The 21,318-nt window shown below is 38.2% G+C and overlaps 1 protein-coding gene across 3 annotated transcripts in view; it reads left to right on the top strand.

Annotated features, from left to right (window-relative positions):
- LOC113590662 (ATP-binding cassette sub-family C member 2-like) overlaps nucleotides 1–21,318 on the top strand; it is a 34,482-nt gene that overhangs the window by 3,865 nt on the left and 9,299 nt on the right. For 2 of the 3 annotated variants that reach the window (XM_081714486.1, XM_081714485.1), the window contains 19 exons: nucleotides 1,882–1,937; nucleotides 2,539–2,773; nucleotides 4,328–4,509; nucleotides 4,669–4,846; nucleotides 5,740–5,994; nucleotides 6,981–7,046; nucleotides 7,443–7,580; nucleotides 8,382–8,528; nucleotides 11,066–11,150; nucleotides 11,496–11,562; nucleotides 12,366–12,492; nucleotides 13,022–13,198; nucleotides 15,268–15,435; nucleotides 16,029–16,212; nucleotides 16,660–16,807; nucleotides 17,086–17,188; nucleotides 17,965–18,184; nucleotides 20,308–20,462; nucleotides 20,563–20,718. In XM_081714486.1, the coding sequence (XP_081570612.1) occupies nucleotides 1,882–1,937; nucleotides 2,539–2,773; nucleotides 4,328–4,509; nucleotides 4,669–4,846; nucleotides 5,740–5,994; nucleotides 6,981–7,046; nucleotides 7,443–7,580; nucleotides 8,382–8,528; nucleotides 11,066–11,150; nucleotides 11,496–11,562; nucleotides 12,366–12,492; nucleotides 13,022–13,198; nucleotides 15,268–15,435; nucleotides 16,029–16,212; nucleotides 16,660–16,807; nucleotides 17,086–17,188; nucleotides 17,965–18,184; nucleotides 20,308–20,462; nucleotides 20,563–20,718 (2,847 nt within the window). The remainder of the gene's footprint in view (nucleotides 1–1,881; nucleotides 1,938–2,538; nucleotides 2,774–4,327; nucleotides 4,510–4,668; nucleotides 4,847–5,739; nucleotides 5,995–6,980; nucleotides 7,047–7,442; nucleotides 7,581–8,381; nucleotides 8,529–11,065; nucleotides 11,151–11,495; nucleotides 11,563–12,365; nucleotides 12,493–13,021; nucleotides 13,199–15,267; nucleotides 15,436–16,028; nucleotides 16,213–16,659; nucleotides 16,808–17,085; nucleotides 17,189–17,964; nucleotides 18,185–20,307; nucleotides 20,463–20,562; nucleotides 20,719–21,318) is intronic. The other variant, XM_081714487.1, reaches the window with a different exon arrangement.

Here is a 21,318-nt window from a genome sequence, read left to right as displayed (position 1 = left end):
TTAAAGTATGGGTCATGACTGACACCCAGAGTTTGGCATGTGAATGAAGTAGAAGATCTTATATTTCAGGGTCATTAAAGGAACAAGTGATTAGTCTGCTCACATGAGAGGGTAGGAAGATTCAGTGTGACCAAGTTCTTGACAAATCATGCATACTTTGCCACACGTAATCTCAAATTTTCCTCTGCACTGTCAGTGACACTAATTCATTGCCCAAGTTGTTCCAAGATGGTGAAACTGGCTGCTTAAGTTAATTTGGACTTCCCTGAACTTCTCCAAACTCCCTGAGGTTCGGGAAAGGTGTAATGAGAAGCACACAGGTGAATAGCTGTCTGAGAGTCCCCTGATTTAGACTACTTTAAACTGAGGTTTGCAGTTGGCTAAATTAAAAAAATAATTATTGTTAGCCAAACAGAACTAATCCCAATCGACAAAAAGAAGATGACTTTAAGTTGACAAAGTTCTAAAGAGCAAATTAAACAAGTTTAGACAAAATAACAAACTGGTTATAAGACAAACATATAAAACAAGACCCTATTCTAAGTATTCTTCTCGTGAAAGATTCCAGACTTGAAATTACTTCTTGTAGAGTTCGAACTGACTGTCCTTAGCTGAAGTACATCTCGGGGGAGGCACAAAAAGTCATGGCTCAACAGGTCTGTTCATGCATATTCATAGTTTCTTTGTCTCGTTCTTGATTAAGTCAGGCAGTTACCTCAAATTAGATTACAAGTCAAATGAATTCAATATAGTACATAAAAAGGAAAGAAAGAGGGAAATAAAACAGCTGAAACACAAGCGCGTATTGCGGTATTGATAACTGCGGATAGGTGATAATTGTATTTTAAGCCATAATAGGTGGGAACATTTCCATCACACTAAATTCGCCAGAGCATTTAGTCCGCGTATTTCTAAATGAAAAGAAAAAGTTCTTATAAACAATATAAAGCACCCACCTATATATAGGAAAATTAAACATAAGAGATACACTACTTAGAGATAGAAAATATGATTATTATACAGATGTTATAACTGTCCTAATATTAATAGTTCAAATAGTCTTCCTCTGTCTATCATACTTGAGATGAGGATGTAATCATTTAGTAATAGCAAGAATAAAGGTTAATATGCAAATACTACAATGATAAGGTTAAGAAATAGGTATAAACGTTTCATGAATAACTCACATATCAAGACATAGGGAAAGTTAACAAAAATGTATAGGGCAGGAGTCTCATAACAGTTAAGCAGTAATGAGGCTAGTTAGAGTTTGCTCAGAATTAAGTATACTTTGGAATGTTATATGTTTCACAATCTCCAGTGGTGAGCCATACATGGTTTATTAATCCAGGTTGAGGAACCTGTTAGTGTCACTGTGGCATGCTGTGGATTCATAGTCCACACAATCAAATTTTCTGTCAGATTCATTAATAAAGAACATATTCCTTATTTGAGTTTGGTCCTGTTGAGATTCTCGCAAGAGGACGCTTAGTATGGGAAAGGTTAAAATCCAGTAGTCCTTCAGGAATATTGACCTTTAATACATCTTGAAGATCTAGGTATTCTCGGGTGTACATTTATCCTTAAGTTCCAAGAGGGGTGTTTTGCAGTCTTTGAGTTCATTAGGCCAGATCTGGAGGGTGGTAAAGCTGGGCCACGTGTCCTTGCAGAGGTAAGAAATCTTCCTTACAGATGAGCTTTGAAGACCTGTTAAGAGGGTTGAGGTGCCAACATGGCAGAGCCAAAGAGTCCATGTTTTGATAACTGAGGTCATCCAGATCGGGTGTTGTGGGTGAGAGGTGAGAGTGCACTCACATGGGGAGAGTTTTTTCTTTATTTTTTCTCCTTTTGAAACTCTCATTTTTGTTCTCACACCTGCAGAACCCAGAGGCAGGTGCTGCGTATCTCAGCAGAATTACATTTAACTGGTTTAACTGGTAGGTTTTTGTTGTATTTTCTCTTCTTTATTTATAGTATGAAATCTCTTTTTTCTATACACTGCATAACCATCTCATACCATGTTAAGCCACCACAGATGATCTTGGGACACCACTGCCTGTTGGTTTTTCACAAACACTTTGTTTAATCACATGGGGAAAACATGTTTTGAAGGAAACAAAACAAAACAAATGCAGCCTGGTGGGCAAAGAATTGATCATTAACATTATGGGGTCCTACAAGAATCTTACTGCTTGTTTGGCTAACTAAACATGTGTTTACCATGAATAAATGAATAAATGAGATTTCAAATGAAAAATGCCCTATTATCAATAAGCCATATTCTTCTCATTAAAGTGTATACAAGTGCTAATGGGCAACTCTACCTAATTTTGCCCTCTCTATCCATTTTCAGAGTTCAGTCCACATAAATGTAGACTATGGTCGTCAGCATCTCTTGCCCAATACAGTGGTGATGTGATAATTTAGTACAACCCCCCCCCCCCCCTTTTTTTTTCCTCCTCCCCCAAATTTGTTGGCCTATAGCCTGCAATATTGCTTATGTCACATACCATGTTATGCTCAATCTGTTCCCTAAAGGATGGTCATCAATGGTTACAAGAGGCCCCTGGTGCAGGAAGACATGTGGGAGTTGAATGAAAAAGAGGCCACCAGCTACATCAGCCAGGAGTTTGAGAAAATCATGAATCATGAGCTGAGAAAAGCTTGCAGTAGACTGGAGAAACAGCAGAAGAAGAAGAACAATTCCAGACTGAAGTCTGATCCTGACCAGAATGGCATGACAAAGGGAATCAGTCAAGATGTCCTTGTCATGGTGAGGGAACTACATCATATTCTTTTGGGAATAACAACAATATGAAAATAAGAGCTGTCTTGTGGTGTTCTTCCTTGAAATCTCTCAAGGAAGTCCAAGTCCAGGCTCATTTCTTATAAAATCTATTATTTCTTATAAAAAGTCCAAGTCCTGTCTAGGTCTTATAAAAAATGCCTATTTCTCATTGAATTTTCCTTAAAGGGTATTTCCAGGCAAAAATATTTATGAGCTGTAAAATGAATGGTTCAGCTCATCATAAATACTGTGAGAGAAATGGTTATTATACCTTATACTGAAACTTGGGTAACACTTTACTGAAGGGCATTGTTTACAAGGCTACATAACACCTACATAAGACTTTCACAACAACTGATTTAAACATACATAAACATTTATAAATGTTTATTTCAACAAGTGTAAGCTTCTTTTGTCAAAGTGACATAGTGATGTCTACTGGCAAATGTTTCGTGACTTTAGCATTACATTTTGGGGTGAATTGACATAACACGTTATGACAATTGACTTTGCAGCTTAGTGGATTTTTCTTTTTTTGGCATATCAGGGAGACATAATGCAGATAATAGGACTGACTTAAAGGCTAAAGACTTTACTGTCATTACTGTTTATAAGATTTTTATGAATCTTTATGCAAAGCCGTGGTACTATAATGACAGTGTTGTCTATACTTTCTCTAGCTAGCCCTTAAGTGAGTAGACTGAGCTATAAAAGTCATATATTCAGACAATTAAATCTAAAATACATAGCATAGCATTAATGATACATGGTAAAAGTGATTAATATTCTTAAACAGTTTCATTAATATCACTGGGAAAATAACCTCTACCAGGTTGCCAATGATGAAGGTTATAATACTTAAATAGGTTGTCTTGCTCATGCATAGAAAAATGTGTAGTAGTGTACTGCATGATGTTTACACCATATCTTGAGAATTAAAGACATGGAATGAGGAAAAAACACAAAAAGAAACTACTATGTTAAGCATTTAATGGTAAAATTTACCAGCTAGTTTAGGTTAATTAACTAAGCTAATTTAAACAGGAATCATAGTCAGTTTGTCAATGCAGTGAGTTGGCTAGTTAGTTAGCTAATAATTCAAATGTCATTTTTAATTTACTCTGAATAGTGAACTTATGTCAGCTGGCTAGCTAGCTGGCTAACTAAAATCAGAAGTGAACTGGCTAGCTAAGCAACTTCCAGATAAGTGTTCTTGACCATGGATAAAATCCACAATATTTTATTCATTGACATGTGCATGCTCAGTAAATTTGACATACCCCTGCTTTTGTCAGCAAATATTGTTTTTTTGTTTGTTTGTTTTTGTTTTTTTTACCTTACTTAACTTGAAAGGGGTGACTGAGGACAAATGTCCTCCTTCAACACATTTAATATTTTAAGTTAATTGATATTTTTTTTTATTGTGATAGGTAGGTAGTTTGGTTCAGAACCACCTATTCTGTGAGGTGGTGTGATGCTACTTTATGTGGAGAGTTTCTGCTTTACTCATCTGAACTATCCTCATATTTCCACAATTAGGAGGAGATAGGAGACAAGCACAAAAACAAGAATAAAAAAGAGAAAAAGAAGGATGACTCTAACTATCCCAAGTCCTGGCTTGTGCCTGCTGTCATAAAAACATTTAAATGGGTACTTATAGAGTCTGCTGTTTTCAAACTGATCCAAGATCTTCTTTCCTTTGTGAACCCGCAGCTCCTCAAGTGAGTTTTTGTTTGTTTAGTTGTTTGTTTTACTGTATTCTAAAACCTGAATTTCTATTCAACTACAGATATGGTTCTATTCAATCATTTCTCCTTAGAACATGTTCATTTTTGAAGATCCACTAATTTCCCCCTGATATGTGATTTGGTTTGTCCCAGGGTCATGATATCCTTCACTCAGGACAAATCCATTTATGACTGGCAGGGGTACCTCTATGCAGTGCTGCTCCTAGTTGTGGCAGTTCTACAGTCTCTGTTCCTCCAACAGTATTTCCAGCGATGTTTTGTGCTGGGTATGAAAGTACGCACTGGTATAATGGCAGCAGTTTATAAGAAGGTACATTTATCCTTTCTGTTTTTCTGAGCCTATAAGCTCTCTTAGTGTGATTTACTAAATATTCTGTCCATAATTATCAGCAAAACTATAATCTGTTTGGTACTGAATTATGAACACCTGTTCAAATTAATTGAAATTCAATGAAAGTTAAATGTTGAATGTATTGCAATATTTTATTTTCTGGCTTTTTGCTGTGTAGAGGGTTCTACATGGCACCACCAATTGCTCAATTTATATTCTGCTTTCTTAATTTAAAATTCTAGTTCTCTATCCTGAGAGTGTGACTTTTTCAACAGTCAAATTAACCTGTTCAACTTTTTAACTGACCCAGCTGTCATAAATTTGTAGATCAGTTACTGGCAAGTTGCTTTGTCATGTTACTTTGTCATGTTGTACTGGGAAGTTGCTCTGTCATGTTTACATTTACATTTATGGCATTTAGCAAATGCTCTTCAGAGTGACTTACAAACATGTTTTAGTTGTCTACTCAGAAGAGTATCCTTGGCAAGACAAATAGACAAATAGAGTCCAAAATACACTTAACCAAGAATCTGCCAGAAACAAGTGTCAATGCTGAAACATAGATTGATAATACAATACAGTGCTATAGAATACAAGTCAACTTGACTGCTATAACTAAGCAAGTTAGGTCCTATAATATATTTTTACAAATGCATAATTAGATTAAATTAAAGATCTTTTTAAAGATATGAGTCTTCAGTTACTGTTTGAAGACAGTGAGGGACCAATGGAAGTTTTTTCCACCATCTGGATGCTAGGACAGAGAATAGTCTTGATGCTTGTCTTCCATGAATTTTAAATCTTGTGCTGTCATGTTGTGCTGGGAAGTTGCTCTATCATGTGCTGTCATTTTGTGCTGTTGTCTCCTTCAGGCTTTGGTTGTGTCTAATGATGCTCGGAAAGAATCCACTGTAGGAGAGACAGTGAATCTGATATCAGCTGATGCTCAGCGCTTCAACGATGTCACAAACTACATCCACCTTTTATGGTCATGCCCACTACAGATTATTATATCCATAGTTTTCCTGTGGGTTGAACTGGGCCCTGCTGTCCTGGCCGGATTGCTGGTCATGATATTCATGGTTCCCATTAATGGATTGCTGGCAAGCAAGTCCAAAGCCCTCCAGGTACATCACTTTGCTTTTGTGAATTGTCATTGTAATGTTTAGTAATGTTTCATTTCATTTAATTTCATTTCATACATTTGTGTCTTTATTTTCATTTTCATGTTGCATCTGCTCCCCATCATACAGTGCAAGCCATATGTCATTGGAAAATGACAGATTTAATTATTTTGTATTTGTATTGTGGCACATAGGATTAGAAATGAAGCAATGATTGAAAGCACAGAATGTCAGTGTAAAGGAACCATATAAGAAGCCCAGGCCTTTTAGTTTCCTTGTTTCAGGAGACCAAAAGTAATTTTCAATCATCTCAGTTGTTTCTTGGGCATCTTTGTGTCATTGCACAAGAGAGGTTCGAGTTGATTCTAACTGTGCACCTGGAATTTGGAGTTGTTGTTTCACAACATGAGAAAAGCAGTGCCAATGCAAGTAAAGCAGGCCATCAAGAAGCTGCAAAGATAGAATAAACAAGTGATGAAGCAAGATGGAAATGGCCTCGAGCCATAAAACTAAATATTAGCCTCAAGAACTGAAAGGACATGTTTCAATTGACCAAAATGTGCATAAATGACTTTTCTGAAGCAAAGTCTCAAGGTTAGTCTGGATAAGGAGTAGTCTCTCCTTGAACGATGACAAGATTAAAGTACGGGAAACAAAAAAGGAACTGCTCATTATCCAGAGCTTACCACCTCATTTGTGGAGGTGGCATGTATGTATGTAGAATGTATGTAGCTCAACATTTTTGAACTATTGTTTTATTGCTGGATGAATTCCGATGCTTCATTTTACACCAGGAAAATGCCCTAGAATATGCTAGTAAAACAAATATGGTTAGTTTACTGGTGTGAACCCCAGTCATCCAGTTGTGTCACTGTCACCTTCCTACAAACAGTACTGAAGGTTTACTGCTAGACAGACATGTACTATAGTTGGTATAATCTTTGTTTGTTTGTTATCTACCATGGAATTTATTTTTATCCTTCTTCTAGATAAACCACATGAAGTTGAAAGACAAGCGCATGAAAATCATGACTGAAATCTTGAATGGTATCAAGGTGAGCCACCTCAAACCTCTTTCCATAAGCAAGTCACATCACTCCATTAGAGGCAAAAAAACCACATCCCTTTCATTTGACCAATTCAGATGTGAAACCCATTGTGCTACATTGTTTACATGCCTTATGTTCTGCCTGTCAGATTATGAGTAGGCCTATTTCAACATACAAACTGAAGGTCAAGGGCTACAGTGACATCACACAAAGTGTTTTATTGACCTGTTTTCTCTGCTTGAAATGTCATATGAGTAAACCGAGCCACATGCAACTGTGTTGTTGTACAGAATTATATTGTACAGAAGAATTTGGGCCCTTTGTTCTCCAGACATCTATTTTTGGATCTTTCTTTTTATGCCTCCTCCCGTGCACACTCTGCCGTATCCTACCTAATTGCAGATTCTGAAGCTCTACGCCTGGGAGTCATCTTTTGAGGCTCAGCTTCAGGGTATCAGAGAAAAGGAGCTAAAGGTGATGAGGAATTTAGCTTACCTGTCGTCCTGCTCCACCTTCATCTTTGCCTGTGCTCCAGCTTTGGTGGGTGCCTGTTTTCCAGAGCATTTAACCACTCTGTTACGTTTGCTTGTCCACTTGTTTCTTTGTTTTTATTCTTTACAGCCACTCATGACATGGCAGGAAAAAAAAGAGAGATATAATAGGTACAGAAAAATTAATGGGGTGTTGATAGTCCACAACCAGACATTATTGTCAGCCCAGCAGTGGTGAGACTGACATGGTTGTGCACCAGGCATAGCAGAACTTCTGGAGTTTTATAAAGGTGTCATTGTTACTGCTGGGTGTTCTGCCATGCACAATATCCAGCCAACAATGGCCCTATGGTTAGAAGCAGATAGTTAATGAACAGTTGAAGGATGGGTGTGACTATGAATGTCATTCCATAGTCCCAGATTATTTATATCTACTACATGTTAACACATAAAGTAATAATTAATTTATAGTGTAATAGTGCCATAGGTGGACATACTAGGACCGAGGATATCAACCAACTGATTATCATTGAGTTTAATGCATTTTTCTGCCTGGAAACTGGATTGGAGCTATAAGATTCTTTGAGGATATAGCATCCATGACATTAAGCTATTATCTGGTTTAGTAGGTGTGTTTGTAAAAACATATTTATCATCAAAGGGAGTACACAGCAAATTTGAAATTGATTATATCCTCAAGGGTTTCTACTTTTTAGCTGTTGTAAAACACATTTAATAATAGGCCCACAGTGAACATAATTATGTAATAACGCAGAAGTGCTTTATGATGTTTAGGGCTGTCCTATATAAACTGTACTTATTATGAAAGACAAAATATTATTTCCTCTAGGTCTCCTTGGCTACCTTCGCTGTGTTTGTGTCTGTCAGTCCAGACAATGTCTTAGATGCAGAAAAAGCTTTCACATCCATCTCTCTCTTCAACATCCTGCGTTTTCCACTCGCCATGCTCCCAATGTTAATCTCTTCTCTGGTTCAGGTATTTAAAACACACACACACACACACACACACACACACACACACACACACACACACACACACACAAGCATACACGTTTCCTGCAATGAGCGCTCAAGCTCATCCGAGGATATTTGAGGCAAGGCAGTAGTATTACTCTGAGGACAGCCACACCAGACCATATTCATGAAGGACTGAAAAGTGATTCATGATCTGAAGCAGATGTTAGGTTAGCAAAACACAAACATGTACAGAGCATTCAGGTCTGAGTTTTGAAACCACTAATATAAGGGTTTTTAGATGTTTCGTATTTTTTGAGAATCCCTCATATGAAGCTGAAAAACATTATCATATCATTTTTTTGAAGCATGCAGGACAGTTTTTTTTTTTAATAAATTCATTCTAATTATAATGCGAAACTCCTTAAATCCTGCAGAATCTGAAATTATGAAATTAAGGGATACAGTTAAGATAAACAGTAAACAGATTAATGAATATTAGTATTTGGCTAAATAATCAGATTTGAGTAAATACTTAGTGCTTGGAACGCTATTTTTGTTAGGATTTTTCTTATTATTATTCTTTTTCTCCCTTAAAACAAATCATGCACACCAAACCGTAAGTCCTACAGACATGAAACTTGGTCAATAGGTAGTCGTCCCTCCCGCTACTTAGTCGCAAGCCAGATTGGACTATACAGGTTGCGCTACATTGCACTCAAACGCATTCCAGTCCATTAAATCCTACACTGTATGTCATACAGACAAGATTCTTTTTTTCCAGTTTTTACTAGTCTTCCAGTCTATAAAAAAGCCTCAAGAACCCATAAGATCCACCCATTTAGATTTTGAGATAATTTGCATAATATTCACAATCACAAACATTTTTGAGCGCTAGTCCTAGGATTTTCACTGAACATACACAAATCTGGTATTGAGATATTCACAAGAGTCTGTAGTTCTATAATTATCAAGAAAATCTGGAGATTTCTAATTGGTGTAGTTTCCACATGCCAATCAATTCAAATTGACAGGATAATGGATATTCAAACGTGACCACTCATTAGAATAGTTACAGTTGTGGCCAAAAGTTTTGAGACTGGCACAAATTTTGGTTTTCACAAAGTTTACTTGCCTCAGTTTTTTTTTAGATCCTTTTGTCAGATGTTTATATATATATGTTTATATACAATTATAAGTATTTAATGTTTTTTAACTTATTATTGACAAATACATCCAGTTTAAGCAAATAAAAAGAAGGGTCAACACTGTAAATATTAATTAAGACTTATCCAGCATGCCAAGGCAAATTGTAGATCAGCTTCTGGGCAAAATGTTGATTAATTGCAACCCATTCTTGTCTAATCAGTACTTGGAGATGAAAAAAAAAAATCCCTCTTTGAGGATTGACCACAGGTTCTCAATGGGATTGAGATGTTCAAAAGAAAGATTTGAGTCTTGATTTTTCTCACAGAAGTTCTGTGCGGGGGATGGAGATCCCCTTTTTGTAGGTCTTCCCCAGTTTCACTCCTTGTACCAGACTGAGAAGGGTGTTGAACTTTCCAGGTGATTATGGCATGTCTGGTTCAGGCATATTCAATAGCCTTTGTTTTCATGATGGGGTGGGGGTGGGGGGGGGGGGGTTAAGAATTGCTGTAGGGCATACAGGAATAGAGAAATACATAATACAAGATCCACCAAAGATCAATTAAACAAAGAAAATCATACCTTTTCTACCAATTTCAACCTCCTGGTCTTAGAATGAAGTTTGTAAAACAAACCCTAGGATTGGTGGAGTAATTGGATAATCAACTTAATTACTTTCCTATTATCTAGAAGTTACAAACTACTGATTCTAGAAAACACAACTAGGAGTGGTTAACAATTTGTTTACAACAAACATGAGGTAAGCAACATACAAATGAAGTGATTTGAATGAATAATGCAAATTATTAAGGAATAATGCAAATTAGGTAAGGAACAGAATAATAAAACAATAAACAAATCAAATAATAGGAGCAAACGTCATAATTTGGAGATCAGATTAAAATAATCACATAATACAGGCTAATTACCATTTGACATCATAGTGGGTTAATTGGCAAGTTGTTACTTTGTAAATCTGTGGGAAAGATATATGTGAACATATCTCTTTGGGATGAGAAAAGTAGGTTGTCCTTGTAAGGATTTGAGTTTGATGGAATTTATGGTCACAGTTCCTTGAATTGTAAACTGGCTAGTAAGTGCTTCCCACATTCCAATCTGTGGGTTTTATTATGCCTAAGAAGAGGGGGAAGGATCAGAAAGCCTGGCTAGTGTGGCAAGCTATCAACTAGGCCATTTATGGCTTTGTTGCTCAGCATCATGGCGCCAGAGGGGTCCGGGGTCCTGTCTGTGGCCGAGAGGTGAAAGAAAACCCACCCTGACCAGGTCAAAGTTTCATCAGAGGAATAATATATAGTCTATCTTCACTACACATGGATATTTCAGTTACATGTTTCATTACATATTTCATATATTTTATGTCAAGTACTTTTGCTTGCTCTTCTGTTTGTATAGACAGTTGTATCTAAAAAGAGATTGGAGAAGTTTCTTGGTGGAGAAGACCTTGACACAATGACAGTGCAACATGATGACAGCTACAGTAAGTCCAGAATTTGCCGCACTAAATTCAGATAAACATTCAAAACAAGTTTCACCACTTACTTTTTTTCATGGAACTAATTCCTAGACATTTCAAGTTATTAGAAAACATTCACCCATACACTTTTCATCTTAACAAATCTATTTTGGATTTGAGCTAGAAATGCAAAATCTTCTTAAAGTCGATGCTTGTTGAGATTCTGTGTAGGTTTGTTCATCTAAGCATGTAACAGTCGAAATAGAATAGAGAAGTCCTACATAGACAATGAAACATACTTTAGATGTGGGCTTAAAGTTGACCACTTATAAATGAAAATTCTTTTGGTGTTTCCTTCTCAATGATGAGGCACTGCAGTAAGTGTGCGCAATGGTACTTTCACATGGGGCAGCGACACTGAGCCAGCTCTGAAAAAGTGAGTTTCCTTGATTCTACCTGTCACTGAGCATGCTGAAAATGTGAGCATGGGCCAACTGTCATACCTGCTTACTTCCTATGACTTACACTGTCTGTAGCTAGTTGATATTTGGATGATACAGATTTTGGGACTTTGGAATGATAAAGGATGAATGCGGAACTGAAATTAATTTATCCTGCCAGGTACACTTGTTGCAAAGGTCTGTAGAACTATTCCAATGTCCATTTATCTGGCTTTCAACACTGCTAATGAAAGTGTTAAATTTGAAGCCAAGCAGATTGATTCATGTCTCTTATAGCACTTACTAAGCCTCAGGATGTGCAAAGTTGTTTTCCACTGCACCTATGTATTTAAATAATCTAGTTCCCTTTCCATGTGCCATTAGATGGTATGATTGCCTGCTAAGAGCTTTGTAGCTTCCTGGTTTTTAATGTTTACCTGGTGTCCTTCAATTAGAGGGCTTCATCCCTCCTATGCTGTTAATGTTTATGGAACATTCATTCACATATAACAACAGAAAAAGCCTATTAGGAAATATGCGGGGTAGAACCCCTTGTAGTCACAAGGTTGATTTGTGAATACTGTATAATTAATAAGAGAATATTTGATTATTAACTGGTCAACATTTGATTGGTGTTAGCCTAACTGCAATCCAATGACTGTGTTTGTGTGTACATATGAGTTCAGGTATGTGTGTATATATATTAGTGTGCACCACAAGGGAGTGTATTAGCTACCCGGTTTGGCTTATTAGCTTTTGCGTTTGTGTTCTAAAAGGTTCTCTGTGTGTTTTCCTTCAGTGTGACACTGGATATTAATCCGGGTCATCTGGTGGCAGTGGTGGGAGCAGTAGGTTCAGGCAAGTCCTCGCTCATCTCTGCTCTGCTGGGAGAAATGCACAGCCTTTCTGGGTCCATAAATGTCAAGGTAATAAGAGTGATAAAGGATGGCTGTAGAATGGTGTAGTCCATAGACAGCATATCTTCTGCACCATGATTGGTTGCCCCAGTGGTCCTCATTAATTCCTTTGCATTTATCCAGCTTTAACACAAGTGATTTTGCTCCTGAAAGGGGTGATAGCTGATAAAGGTACACACACACACACACACACACAAATTGGAGTTTATGGGGCACCCAGAACAGTGACCAAAATCTACTGGTTTAGATCTATACAGGCACAGCACTTACTTTCAGTGTGAAATAGTGTCATCAAGAGGGATTGTGTGTATTATTAACTATATACATTTGCAGGCATGAAAGTACATGTATTTACTCTATAAAAGTTATTTTAGTCCATTGAGCTTTTTTTATTTGGAAATCCAATTTTCAGAACATAAACCAGTTTGCAGTAAATTTGTCCACCTGGTGATCTAGTCATAGTGGATAATGTTATTCTTCCCTTCTCTATCTTGTCCTGTCCTATCCTGTACTGTACTGTCCTGTCTTGTCCTGTCAGGGATCTGTGGCATATGTGCCTCAGCAGGCTTGGATTCAGAATGCTACTCTAAAGGACAATATACTGTTTGGCTCTGAGCTGAATGAGCAGAAGCTCCAGAGGGTGGTGGAGGCCTGTGCTCTGGAGCCTGACCTGGAGCTGCTTCCCGGGGGAGTCCAAACTGAGATCGGGGAGAAAGTAAGTACCACTGCTTGGGGACAGTGGTAGCTGAGTGGTTAAGGTGCTCAACTTGTAATTGGAGGGTTACCACTTCAAGCGCCACAACTTCCAATTTGCCACTGTGTTAGTGGCAGTTGCTCTAGTTGTATTCAGTCATAATTGAAAGTCACTTTGGATAAAAGTGTCAGACAAATGCTGTAAGTGTAAGTTACAATTTCTGGATTGAGGTATGAGTGCCAACCAGGGTCTAGAGGTATGCTGATCTATCTGTATATGGCCTACTTTGAAACATGTAATAATCAACGGTGTTTTATAAGTACCATCAGTTAAAATCAAAACAGGATATTTAAAACACAACTTAAACAGATGACCAGTTACACAACTACTATATAACTGCATATAGCAGTATACATTATATTTTCACCCTTTTTGCATACCATTTCTGAGGTAGTAAAATAGCATTATTCTACAGTGTTCTAAATCTTTTGTAGATACAGTGGTGCTTCAACATTTGTGAACCCTTTAGAAGTTTCTATATTTCTGCATAAATTTGACCTAACACTACATCAGATTGTCACGCAATTCCTATAAGTACATAAAGAGAACCAAATCAAACAAATAAGTCAAAAATATTAGACTCTGTCATTTATTTACTGAGTAAAATATTAATCCAATGTTACATATTTGTAAGTGGCAAAAGTATCGCCAAGGCAGACATGGCAGTGCAAGAAACACATAGTTCCTCAGGTAGTTCCACCTGCTCTGTGTATGGGTCTGCTTGGAGAGCATCATTTATGTGCTTGATGAATGTCTCTGCCTGTTCTGGCTCTTGTGTTTTGCTGGCACTGATGTAGGGCTTGCCTGGTGGTTTGAAGCAGTGCACCTTCTTTGTCTGGAGTCTGATCTTGCCAGTATTTTGACCTTGAGTGTCTTCAGGATACTTTGTGCTGCAGTTTGGTTCGGAAAAGGTTTTGGTAACACAGATCACTAAATCTGCACAGCTTGAGAACTCTCTGTCCATTTCATTCATGCTTCTAGTCCAAAACTGGTCTAGGCTGTTGTGCCAAGAGTCATGGTCCACACCTACTTCTGCCGAGCAGTAGCTGTTCGGTGCTGGTTCTCCCCTGATTATTTGATTCATAGAAATCATCATTGCCTCTTGTGAAGAATACAGTGTTGGAGCATTCACACTTATAAGACTGATAGGTCCATCAGTCATTTGGAGTCTTGAAAGGAAACTCTCCATCCCTTTTTCCACATGCTCTATCATCAGTAACAAGTTCAGCTGTTGTGCTAAGAGTTGGCATAGCTGACATTTTTTGTTGGCTGGTGCAACAATTACAGTTCACCAGTCAAGCTGTTAAGCCCTGAACTACAAGCAACTGTGTAAGCAAACCGTGGAAGGAAAGCGCCTAAATGTCTGGGGGCTGCCCAGCTTTGACAGGCAGTAGCTGTACAATGGGGCACAACAGCCTCTCCCACAGTCAGAAGCAACCCCTTACGCCTGGCTCTATACTAATCAAGCCTGGCTTCACAGTGGTAGACTGTTGCTTCCCATATTGTGTAGTCAAGGTGAAACAACACTGGAGTGTACTCTCCATGATGCAAGCATGGGCAGGTTGATCCCCCCTCTCCACACCACTGATGAGATCCAAAGGCAAGAACTGATTCTATTTTACAATAGGGGCATCGCAGGAGCTGCCAGAAAGGTGTTGGAGTGCAACAGCAGACCGCCTTAAGAGCTCCAACTCATTTTTCCTTAGGTTTTACTCTCTAAATGGGAGGATATGGCAGCAAGGCAGCAGATGTTGGAAATTTAAGTATCCTTCAGATTTAGCAGGCTAACAAGCCCCATCTGCCCAAAGCAGATGGCAGTAATCCACCACCATCCCTCCTCCTGTCAGGTAAAACATGAGAAGGCCAGGATTTAGACTTAGTTGTCAAAGGCTATTTGAGTCACGTACATATGAAAGTAGGATAGTAGGAGCTTATCCTTACTACCAGCCTATTGAAAGGTGTCTTGAAAGAGCATATCTTAGATTAGGCTGTAGACAGGAGCTGGCCAGTCACCTATTCTTTTGCCACAGGGCATCAACCTAAGCGGAGGTCAGAAGCAGAGGGTGAGTCTGGCTCGAGCCGTCTATAGTTCGGCAGACGTGTACCTGTTGGATGACCCGTTGTCTGCTGTGGACTCCCACGTGGGCAAACATCTGTTCGAGAGAGTGATTGGACCTGAGGGCCTGCTTAAGGATAAAGTTAGTGGCTTCCAGATTCTAAATGTTCTTACATTTTTAATTTTCTGAATCGTTGCTTCTGTCTTTTACAGATTTTTTTTATTTAGACATGAATTTAAAAGATTTTCATGTAAGTGTGGTCAGTAAATACCAGATGAACAACTGGCTAGTACTTTTATATCATCTGAAGCTATTTTAAATATCATTTGCTGAAACTTGTTCTGAACATGTAACACAGTTGCTGGACACAGTCTTAGCATTGAGACAAATACAACTGCTAATAAATTTCATGCATCACTGAATATTAACTGGTGATCATGCAAGTGTTTGTGTATGTGTAAATATCAGGGCAACAAATAAAAGAAGAGCAAGCTACACTTTTTTGCTTTGATTTGGGACATTGTGCTTTAAGATGAAGAGTTGACAATAGCAAAGGTTAGTCATAGTTGGTAGTTATGATTGGTCATGGTATTAGACACAATGGCTAATAAACTTTGTGCAAACAAAAACAGATTCAGATGTTACTTAACTGTTAAAACTGTAAGCTGTTCGCAGTTGGGGTTTAAAATTAAACTGTACAGTCTGTTTTCTTCATTTTTTGCTTGGTTTTTCAGACCCGTATCCTGGTAACCCACGGGATCAGCTTCCTGCCTTATATGGATGAGATCATTGTAGTGGTGGATGGTATTGTATCAGAAGTTGGGTCTTACAGCAGTCTGCGGGCCAGCAAAGGCGCTTTCTCTGAGTTCTTGGACATGTATGCTAAAGAGGAAAGCAATAGGTCTGATGCTCAGAAAGGTAAGTAGGAAGTAATGTAGCATGATTTCACATCAGCATGCAGCTTATGACTTACAGGGGGGAGTAGGCACTGCCTTATTTTAGACTCATCTGCATACATATGGAACTTCATTAGATTTGTATACCCTTTACACAAAGTCAACATAAACCTTAACATTTTAGATACCATTAGATTTTAAATTACTCTATTTGTCCATGATATTGCATGCACTCAGGGAAAGCTATTGAGCAAGTTGAGTCCAAACACCATTTTAAACAGGTTGCGAATGCTTATGGATACATGTTGGCTATGGCTTGCAGTCAGTAGGAAAGATATGTCTTGCCTATGTCACTTGAAAGGGACTGATCTGGTGCAGGCCCCTTTCAAGTGATGCTATTTAGAAAATCTCCGCAGGCTTCAAGCACCAGAGTCCTGCGGTGCTTTACTGATTTTAGCATTCTTCTCAGATTCGGCTGCAGATGCTGAGCAGGTGGATGTTGTGCCAGAGAGCCAGGACCCCCAGGCTGACAGCCCTCCTGAGGACATGGTCTCAGTCACGCTCAAGCGGGAAAGCAGCTTGCGTCATAGTCAGCGTCATGCCCAGCCCAATGGGAGGTATGACTGCAGGCTACATTGTCCTAGCGCTCCACACTCAAACAGTGTCTGTGACTGACAGCCTAAAGGCCTAGGTAACTGTGCCATGATGCACAATTTGCTGTTAGGAAGATTTTAGTTCCTCAGTGAATATACAGCTGCTGTGAACAGCAAGACCCTCTGAGTGAAACATGTTTTGCACATAACCTGTGGATCACCAAGCTGCTCCACGAAGACTACATATGCATTTGCTAATTGAGTATGTTAATTGTGACAGTGCTTCCTTCCCTTTAATTAAGCATAAAAGTGAGAACAAGCAGCACTGCCAGAAGTACAATAAACTTGGAAGAGTCAAAAAAAGGCCAGCGTTTGATTGAGAAGGAGGCAATGAAGACGGGAAAGGTATGTCAAAAAATCTAAGTTTACCAAAAGAATGACTTTAAAGTACAAACAGAAGGCCAGGTGATGTAACAGTTAAAATGTAATCAAAAGATCAAAAGCTCCTCAAACAAGAGCTCCAGAAAGTCTGAGTTTTCAACTGATTTTTCTCAAATCTGTAGCCCAGCACATTAGATATGAAATGATGCAATAGCTTTGAGATTCAAGTGGTCAACTAAAGAATATTTTCAATTATGAAACTATTTGAACACATGAAGAACATTGTCCAGTATGTAGGTGCAGATGTGTCAAAGACATCTAGCAAGAGGAAAATACAACAGCATGTTGTAGCATACACGTAATTATAAGCAAATCTAAATAACAGAAAGGTCATCTTACACTTTTCTAGAATGTACTTAAAAGTTCTGGTAGTTCTGATACAATGTCAGGGACAGAGCTAGAGTATCCAAAACAACCAAAACTGTATGCAATCATTTACAGACTGTAGTGAATTCCTGAGATTTACATTTATATGACACTTTTATCCAAAGTGACTTACAGCTAGGTCTGAATACAACTTGAGCAAGTAAGGGTTAAGGGCCTCACTCAGGGGCCCAACAGTGGCAACTGGATAGTGTTGGGGCTTGACTTGACAATCTTCTGATTACAAGTTGAGTATCTTAACCACTGAGCTACCACTGCTGAGATTACTATAGCATCTCTTGACTGAGGATACAAGATCTCCATCCCCCCTTCCAACTGCTCTAACCCTGCCTAACCAGTTCCCCACCTTCCACCAGGTGAAGTTTTCTGTGTACCTGCACTACCTGAGGGCTATGGGTTGGTGGCATGCCTCCACGTTCGTCATGACGTACCTCCTCCAGAATGTGGCCTTCATTGGCCAGAACTTGTGGTTGAGTGACTGGACGAATGATTCAGAGACATATACCAATAGAACCTACCCAGCTGATATTAGAGATATGAGAATTGGTGTTTTTGGAGCTCTTGGAGTGGCGCAAGGTAAGTGCACAAAAATTAGAAAGGCTTTATGAAAAGGAAGCTTTACTTTACCTTTCCACAAAATTAATCAATGGCAAGAAGTTGAAGTTGTATTTATATGCCATTGTTCTTATTGCACTGAATGGTTCACACTTCTGTACTAAATGGGCAAAAAAGAAATGAATGGACCACTGAAAAAAAAATTCAAACAAGTGTAGGCAATTTAAGTCCAGATGGGATTTTAAGAAGAGGGGATTGCAGGACTCTATCTAACGTGGGGTAAATCATGGATTCTTAATGAGGTTGTACTGTAGTTAAACATCTGGTCATTTTCTTATATTCTTACAGGAACATCATCTGTGACTTTTGACGGAATTCAGACAAATATTTTGCTAGATTCAAGCTGCACATTTAATACCAGAAATGTAACTTATCATTGTAAATGTTTTTTGTTCACGTGTATAAGTTCAGTGTATAAGTCACAAAATTCATATTATTATATTACTATATTATTTTAATTTGCATCTTGTTAGCTGTAATCTAGTGCAGTTTTGAAATATGTAAAGAACTCAGTGAAATCTAGCCAGGCTAATGTCCAGCCACTACATGGTTGGGCATGATGTAACAGTCATTAACTCTCCCTATGAGAAAGAATGGGAGAAATCTATATGTCCCCCATATGAATTTAGAAATGTTTCTTTTTACATTTGTGTCCACATATTCATGAGAAATACACTACAGTATTTACATGGTATTTACCATGTATTTACCTGGTATTTACCATGGTATTTACCATGTAAATACAATATATCTCAGTTTTATCATGCTGCTATTTGCTATTTGATTTTTGGTCAGAATAATTACTATTATGTTTGACATGAACTGCTTTCATTAATATTATTATTTACATTTATATAGCATCTTTCTCAGATTCAAGGATGCTTTTCAGACAGGCAGATGCAAATTTATTTATCTGCAAATGGATATTTTTTGTGTATTTAGGTTGGAAAGCTCATTTAGCTCAAGCAAAAAAATAAAAAACCTTTTTAAAATGGAACTTTTTATTGACTGTTACAAGCAGTTGTTATGTTTGAACCTCACTTTTGGCTAAATTGTTTAGAAAAGGTCATTGCTGGAAACAAAGCTTGCATATTCATTTATAACACAAAAGAGCAGGATGCTTGCATACATCAATTATTAATCTTGCTCAAATACCTTTAAAATTATTTAGCAAAAATAAAAAAGCTTTCGTTTCCCCACTCTTCCCTTCACAGAGTAAAAGGTTAGAAACTGACCTTATAATGAAACTCTTTGGGTGCACATTTTAGACAAACCTGTATCTGCTACCTTAATGTAGAAACAAAGATGAATTCAAAGATCAAAATATATGGCCTGGATGCTCTCCTAGGCAGGTTTGAGACAGACCTATTTAAACATGCTTCAAAAATGGGTCTCCAAAAAGAGCTTAGCAATTACATAAATTTGCTCCATTTGTACTGGTGATACAGTGAAGACTTTATTTATCCTGAGGTTGACCAAACAGCAAAACAGACATAGATGCTTGCGGTCAGTGTAATGGTGTATGGCCATATGCACAGTAATTCCGAAAAACAGAATGTAGGAAACTGTAAAAGATCAGACAAACATCTATTTAATCAAAAGTGAGGCAGGAAGCAGGAGTTTAGGCACATATTGCTGGTTAGGAACACGTGCAAAGACCATAATCACATTTACCATGACAATATCTCCATTTGTTTACAATGGGTCATGCTATTTATGCTATTCCTATCAACACTGAACAGGACTAATCAAAATGTTGTTTCTGTGTTGCTGTTTCACATACGAAAAAAACAACAAAACCCTTTTAAGCACACCCCAATGATTCACACTATCAGTGAATAAACAATTAGAAGGCAGGAGATGCCTTACTCACGGAGTGCAGTGAATATGTTGTAATGACACACTGCAATGTCAACAGAGCCCATGTATCATGCCCTAAAGAAAAAGAAAATGCCTCTTGAGAATGCTTAAAAATATCCATTAGTGCATCTGTGATGTCATCTATTTATCTTTTTACTAAATCTACATGAGTGTTTACAAAAGCCTTAATGCACTGTTGTGACTCTCATCCCTGTCTCTGTCAGGCTTCCTGGTGTTTCTGGGCACACTAATCCTGGCTAATGGAGCTATCCGTGCCTCCAGGAGTCTACACACTTGTCTACTGTTCAACATCCTCAGAGTGCCCATGTTGTTCTTTGACACCACACCATCAGGAAGGGTGGTCAATCGCTTTGCAAAGGTACACATAAAGCCACCTGTGGTTTCCCACTTTGGCTTCATGCATGCTAAAAACCATAATACATTGCAATGAAGACAATGACCATCCAGTTCCCCTGCAGGACATATTTACAGTGGATGAGATGATCCCCATGTCTTTACGTTCCTGGGTCTTGTGTCTGCTGGGTGTGGTCGGCACCCTATTTGTCATCTGTCTTACCACACCACTCTTCACTGCAATTGTTGTGCCTCTTGCAGTGGTCTACTACTTTGTGCAGGTAATACTATAGCATCAGCCTACAAAGCAACATGATATAGAAATTATCTTTGCATTTACCCAACACTTTTAACCAAAGCAACTTACAATTATGACTGAGTAAAACTTGAGGTTAAGGGCCTTGAACCAGCAACCTTCCAGTTATTAGTCAAATACCTTAACCACTGAGCTACCACTACCGCAAGCTGAAAGCTGATTTCCAGTTACACCCTCTCGGGTGATAAATTTAAAGCCATATCCACAAGCAGACTGAATCACTATCACAAATGAAAGCTTTTTTCTTGTAATGTCATGCTGCTAAAGTTATTCTCTGTAGGTTATCATGATTTTGGGTACCAGCATATGGGAATTACTATTCTGGAATGAAAATCTGTTGTTTAGAACAGCTGCAAAAGTCCTGCCCATTTCAAAATGTTCTTCAGCGCTAAGCCAATCAAGTCAAGTAAAAATAGCACTTTTTAAATAGCACTTTTTACAACAGATGTCACAAAGCAGCTTTACAAATGTCTGAGACCAGGCCCCCAGTGATAAAGCCAAGGGAGACAGTGGCAATGAAAAACTCTCTAGAACATGAAGAAGAAACCTTGAGAGGGCCCATCCT

This window comes from Electrophorus electricus, chromosome 5 (genome assembly GCF_041902795.1).
Source record: "Electrophorus electricus isolate QZ-2024a chromosome 5, ASM4190279v1, whole genome shotgun sequence".
Classification (NCBI taxonomy): Eukaryota; Metazoa; Chordata; class Actinopteri; order Gymnotiformes; family Gymnotidae; genus Electrophorus; species Electrophorus electricus.
The sequence above is the reverse complement of the archived record's forward strand: the minus strand, read 5'-3'. Positions and strand labels throughout refer to the sequence as shown.